We start from the raw sequence: 6,387 nt of genomic DNA, 5'->3' as shown, positions 1-6,387 counted from the left end.
CCCACTTGGAGACATATCACAATTCACAACCAGAGTCAGAGTAAACCCAGCAGTTAATCAGAGTACCACATAAGGTGAAGACAACACGATCCACAAAATGGAATATACTGTCGTCACTGTGATTGGACCGGTTAAAGAAGTCTTGCACCAAAAAGAGCAACAAGAAAAATCTTGCAATGGATGTATGAAACTTAAGTACCACACATCATCAAAGAACTGACTAAATTGTTCGTTGCTACTTGAGATTCAAATACATATAAATGACAAACTGTGAAAGCAACAAAGAGGTGCAATTTAGTTTCAACTTGCCATTGATTGGAAAAGTGTGAAATCATGGCCAGCACAAACGAATTGTCCTTCCAGGAACTGAAAGAAGGGAAACCACATTAAGCCCAGTTTTAACAAAAGCCTGCAGTGAGGACAATTTTGGAATACTGCAGCAAACTTGCAGTTGGGTCAATCTGTGTGAAACCCATATAATAAGAATGGCTGCAATGAAACTTCAGCAAATTACAAAAGTATTTGTCACTCAGTTAAAATCCAACTCTAAAAACACTATACAGACCCTTCTCATGTCTTGCCCATCTCAAAACCTGTCTCACAACCAATTTACCTCGGCCACAAATGAAAGAATATTGGAAGTTGAACAATTCCTCTTGGGATAAAAATCCAAAATGACCTAAATCCTTCATTAAATCACAATTGATCATAGCTTTCTATGGTCAGACAGGCCAGAAGATGATGCTTGCAGTTTAAATAGTCTTTCATCTGCATCAGAACTAAATAAAACATTAGTCCAGTTTGTTGACCTTGGTACAAATCTAGTCGGAACTCGATCACTGTCTTCCCCGCCTGATGCTTCATAACCATCACTTGTGGATCTTGACAAAGGGAATCCATTCTGGGCAGCTATACCAGTAGCAGACAAACCTGTGAGCCGCCTTGCCTCCTCTGGCCCTGACGAGGATACTCGAAAAGGGTGGATGTCAGGCGAATCTAAACTACTCTCAGGAGAAGAAGCAACAATCCCTGCTGAACTTGTCATAGCATGGCTTGTCTGGAAAGCACTCCGTGCTTCAAGCTGAAGAGGAGCCAAACTAGATGACATGTCAGTGTAGCCTTTGGTAACAGGTATAGCTGAAATCTTAGTAAGCGGTTCCATGGGCAGCTCTGCTGGAAGCCGCACCCGCTTATTAGTGCGCCTTCTGTTATTGTCAGGCCTTGGAACCATGCGACGACCACTGCTGCCAAAGCTGCTGCCTGCTTCTAGTCCATAAGAAGCATCACTTCTCATCACAGGCTGCAAGATTTTGGACTTTTTCCTTGCTTCTGCCGCAGCCTTTGAAATCTCTTCTGCATTTAATCTTGCAAGAGTCCATGGACTGATCTTCACTGCTGCCGAATTTTTCTTTTTAATTGTTTCCTCTCCAGCAGCCTTTTTTCCTAATGAACTAACAGATCCAGTCTCTGGTGGCACAACATCAAACTGATGGAAGGAAAACAAACAGCAGATAGTAACAAACAAAGCAATGTGGTTAAGCTCTTTCTATTATAGACTGAAAGGAACAAATTCAAAAAAAGTAGAAGGGATCACAGTGTTAACTGACTTAACATACATCAGAAATTTGGAAGCTTATTATTTTGTCAAAATTACCTGATCTTCAAGAAACAGACGTGGCGGGGTGCACCAAGCACCCCGGTGAAATGTAGTAAAAGAGCTTGCACTGCTTAATCCAGTAAGTGAGCTGGCTGGGGACATTTGGGGACTATGCTGACCTCCAACTCCATTTTGCTCTTGCTCTTGCTCCCTCAAAGCTATGATGTAATCATATGTGCTAATTCCCTATATCAAATACCAGACCAAGATAAAAATTTACATATACTTGAACCTCTACAACAGGAAAATCACCGTATGATTAGGCATAGGAAACAAATGCGAAGCTCACCTTCTTAATCAGAAGGATGTGGAAAAAGAAAAGTTGAGCAAGCGGTAGGGTTGCAATCATTGCCAAAAGGGTGCAGAGTGCCTGTAAATTCAATTAAATTTATTGCGTTAATGATGGAAGCTATAATAACATTACATGAAATAGTCTAGAATCTCACTGCTGAGACAACAAGGTTTTAATTGAAAAGAAGGTTGATCTGAACTAAATACTAACAATTAAATTAGAAAATAAATCCATGTCAATAGTACTCACCACAACAATAACAAATGGCGCCATAGAGAAACTGCTTCCCAACTTGGTTGAGATTTCCATAGAGAATCGTTGCCTCTCAAGAAAACAGCAGATCAGCACAAGGAGTCCAGTTGTCCATTGTAGAATAAGCTGCAATCTCAAGCCCAAGGTGCACAAACCATGTACAGACCTGTCAATAATCAATTAAAATGAAAATGATATGAAAATAAAATGCTTACTCTGAGGTGATCTCCAGATTCTGGCTGTGTGCCTGAAGGACTTATGGCAGCAAAAAGGGAAAATGGCAACCATATTAGAATAGGGGCAAGTCTATATTTTGGTGTTAAGTGAAAGGCATCAACTAAAAAATGTTTTCCTCGGAGAATCTTATGAAAAAATATAGGTACATTTTCAGATTCTTTCATAAACCTAAATAGGTATAGTGCAGTTCATCTAAGGATTCTTTCTCAAGACAATGGCAAAGAAGGATGCCTCGTTATCAGGGGGAAAATGGATGAATGGATATAGAGTTTTGTGGGCTAAAAATGGCATTTCTACAAGTACTTTTAAAAAATGTTTGAGCACCACAACATTAGTCTAGTAGCCACAGTATTTGCGACCAATAGTCACAAAATTGTTATAACAATTAAATTGTGATTTGGCACACAATACTCCTGCCCCAGTCCATTTCCCTTGGCAGAATATGTGGTCGGGTAAATGAAAGGATGAATCCATGTTACCAAAGCAAACTAGTTGTGACAAAGACTGAGTTGAGTACTGTATAGGATATAAGCAGTGTAGGCAGTGCAACTGTAAGTCAAAACTTAATCTATTCACGATGATAGGAATGTTAAGCTCTTGAAACAAGTTACTTAGAAGTGAGTTGAGCATTGCTTCCTAATTGGGAATGACAAGACACTGAACTGAGAACTGTATACGCAAAGGCAATAAGCAGTGGAGTTAATACCTATCATTTTTGTTTCCGTAAGTAAGAGACGGTTGGAACAAGTTACTAAAGCCAGATAAAAGTGAGATCTATGGGATTGGTAGATGGTCAAAGGTTTGAGTGACAATGTGAAGTTTTGCAAGCAAGGACAAGAACAGAGGCTCATGCTTACCAATAGAAGAGCGGAAACCATGAGGGTGAAAAATTGCCTGTAGTTTTTCTTCCCTATGCAGTTGTTAAGCCACTAGAAAAACCACAGATGCATTTGTGTCAGAAGAATTAGCAGAGAAAAAAACAACTTCAAGAAACTAAAAACAAAGAAATTGAATTATACCCTGCAGTGATGATCAAAGCGGTCAACACATTTGTCACAAACTCTGCAGTGTTTACTGTACTTGTAGACCTACAATGAAGTAAAAATCTGAATCAATGAAATTGTACCCAAGCTCTACAGGTTACTGTCATTTATCACTTCTTAAAAAGCAGATCGTTTCCTCAGAAAACCAAACATAGCATGCCCAGGTTTATCAACATAACAAATCATAGAGAGGTACCCAATTGACAATCTTATAAAACGGATAATGAATATTTATTAGTTTATGTCCTTCTACACACCTCAACTTCACACAAACTGCAATAGAACATGCCTTCTTCACTCATTTGTAGACTGGAAGATTCCTCACTGGAACCCGAGCAATTGCATATATAAGCACATGGAGAGCAAGCCAACAAGAGACAAGATGAACGTTGTGGTGATGTATTATCCTTCTCAATATCAATTGTTGAGACTTTGGAAGTTGCATCTTTGCCCATTGTATCTTCATCTAGAGGTTTGTCCCCAGCTTTTATTGCATCAGCATCATGTAGTGAGGGAGTTGAATCACCACCCAGTTTAGATTCCTTTTGTCCAGAATGCTTTGCAGAGTCTGGAATCTTGAGATACTTTTTTGACTTAAATACTCCCGAGTCAGCAGGATCAGCTGCTGCGCACCAAATATATAGGCTGAAGACACATATAATCTGAAAATACAAGTTTACTAAATATTAAATAGGGAACTAAGCATAATCTAGTTCAGACTGCAGCTAAATATATTGAAAAAAAGTTAGAGAACTACATATGTGCTAATCCAAATGATTTAAGATTGAAGTAATTGTGACTCCATCAAGTGCACTGAAGCAATTCAAGGGCTTACTTAAAGAGCTGTCATCGATTTTAAAGGCTAAAAAACATAATCACTTTCAACTTCTATAAAGATTTCTTCAGAACCAGATAACAAATACTGCAAGTCTCTAACTTATGCAAATAATTTGTTGAGTACTGAGCACTCTGAAGCTGCTAAAGAGAGTTTCTTTGTTCAAAATTTGACCACAATTGCAATATTTCATTGGATTCTAATGAAACTCAAGCATTATATCTTACATTTTTGTTGTCTGAAACTAGGATCCGAGAAAAAAGACAAGCAATTTAAGCCCTCTTATAAGCTAGAGTTAGAAGGGCATGACACACTTGAATGGATCTATGGACAAATTCAGCGAAAAATAAGAAACAAAATACCCATGAAAAAGATAGAGAAATCCACTTAGCAGACACAGACAATCACCATGAACAGAAACCAAAATAAAAATCAGGAAAATATCAGATCTCAGTTCCACAACCCACCAAAATATATATATTATATACATAAATGAGAGAAATGGCTTACAAGAGGAGTGTATAGCCCCATCACAACATACTGAAACATCTTCTTCCCAACAAAAGGAGCAAAGAAGACGTAGAAAGCAAAACCCAATGCCAGGAACACAGCAACAGCCACCACCTTCATCGAAATAAACAATTACCCAAGTGACATTAAGACAACAAAAGCTGCTGAAGCCACTATACTACTAGCAAAAGAAGAAGAATAAGAAGAAGAAATGTATGAAACCATACCTGGAGAGGGTGATATGGGAGCTGCCATCCATTCTTCCTCATTTTCTTGTTCAATGCTGAAGACTAGCTAGAACAGATAACAAAGGCGTTAAAATCAATTGAACGGGTCAAAAAGAAAAGTGATGACTTTAGTGTGTGTGTTTTCAACTATTTGTCAATCTATTTTCTCTCACTTTCCCTCATTTTCCGGGAAACATGAAAATGGCTGATTCACTGTGGAATCAACCCAAAAGAAAAGTGACGGGGGCATTTTGGAAGGAGAAGTCTAATCAAGGTAAGAAATGGGTAGGAGAGGAAAGAGGTTAAAGAAGGGAGATTTCTCTGGTATGGGTAGATTATGATGATGGTGGTGAGGAAGCTTTGTCTGGTTCACTCAATCATAACACCCAGGTCACCCAGGTCAAGGAAGGTGGGAAAGAAAACAGGGTTTGTTGCAAAGTTTTTTACTTTGAGCAAATGCCAAATATCAATGACTGTAAAAAGAGAGAGAGAGAGAAGAGAAAAGCAGAATGAGAGAGAGAGAAGACTGGCTCTGTTTGCTTTCCATACCTATAATTACCTCTTAAGTCACCTTTTACTTTTTCCTTGTTTCTAGCGTGACCTTTTTTCTCCTGGGCAAATCATGTGTCACAGACCAGAGCAACAGACAGTTGTTTGGTTCTCCTTTATGTAATTGCCCATCAAAGCTTCAACCCACCTCCCACAAGTTTTTTTTTTTTTAAATAAAAAACCAAAGCCTTTCTCTTTTTCTTTGCTATTTTTTGTTGTTCTTTGTTTTCTACCCCAAGAAAATTTCAATTTATCTTCTTTGCTTGTTTAGTTTTTGTTACTCATCCCTCTCTTTTTTTTTGTGTGCTGAAATTGCAATGGTTTATTATGCTTTGTTCCAATTGAATAAAAACTTCTTTCGTAAAAAAGGAATACAGTGCATTAAGAACAATTTGTAAAGATTGTGACCCTTCAACTTAGTGGCATTTCTCCTTTTGAGCTCCTGTATCTTTCATTTCCATATGAGCATGCTTTATTTTGCTCAAAAAGACTTGTGAATGTTTAGACATATACCTGTCCCTTATTAAATGTTGCAGCTGCCCTTTTTTTTCAGTTGTAGTGGGTAGTTGCTATGCCTAGAAGAAGACCAATTTTTGGGTCTAGCTTCTTAGCCATGTGTTAAGGAATCTATGCTTATTTTAACCAGCTTGTTAAATCTCTTTACTTTTTCCTTTAAAAACCATATTGTTAAGTTGATTAATACAGTTTTAATATTTGGTATAAATGCTCTTTAATTATTTGTCTCATTCTTGATTGATGAATGCTTAATTCTTACTTTTTTGCAC

The 6,387-nt window shown here is 37.9% G+C and overlaps 1 protein-coding gene across 4 annotated transcripts; it reads right to left on the bottom strand.

Annotated features, from left to right (window-relative positions):
• Positions 1-205: 205 nt before the first annotated feature.
• On the bottom strand, positions 206-5,832 carry LOC133822911 (probable protein S-acyltransferase 22). 4 transcript variants are annotated; one of them, XM_062255379.1, is made up of 10 exons: positions 5,603-5,832; positions 5,054-5,120; positions 4,827-4,940; positions 3,739-4,143; positions 3,458-3,526; positions 3,296-3,367; positions 2,199-2,327; positions 1,947-2,027; positions 1,655-1,843; positions 206-1,486 (listed from the first exon to the last, which is right to left on the bottom strand). In XM_062255379.1, exons 2-10 carry the CDS (start codon positions 5,093-5,095, stop codon positions 707-709), a joined length of 1,881 nt encoding a protein of 626 aa, XP_062111363.1. In that variant the 5' UTR covers positions 5,096-5,120; positions 5,603-5,832; the 3' UTR covers positions 206-706. The 4 variants fall into 4 exon arrangements, with proteins under 4 accessions (XP_062111363.1, XP_062111364.1, XP_062111365.1 ...); XM_062255380.1 differs by having other exon boundaries at positions 5,054-5,116; XM_062255381.1 differs by having other exon boundaries at positions 5,613-5,832.
• Between the last annotated feature and the right edge of the window lie 555 nt (positions 5,833-6,387).

The sequence above is a fragment of the Humulus lupulus genome, chromosome 3 (genome assembly GCF_963169125.1).
Source record: "Humulus lupulus chromosome 3, drHumLupu1.1, whole genome shotgun sequence".
Taxonomy (NCBI): Eukaryota; Viridiplantae; Streptophyta; class Magnoliopsida; order Rosales; family Cannabaceae; genus Humulus; species Humulus lupulus.
Note: the sequence above shows the minus strand (reverse complement) of the source record. Positions and strands in the feature narration are given on the sequence as shown.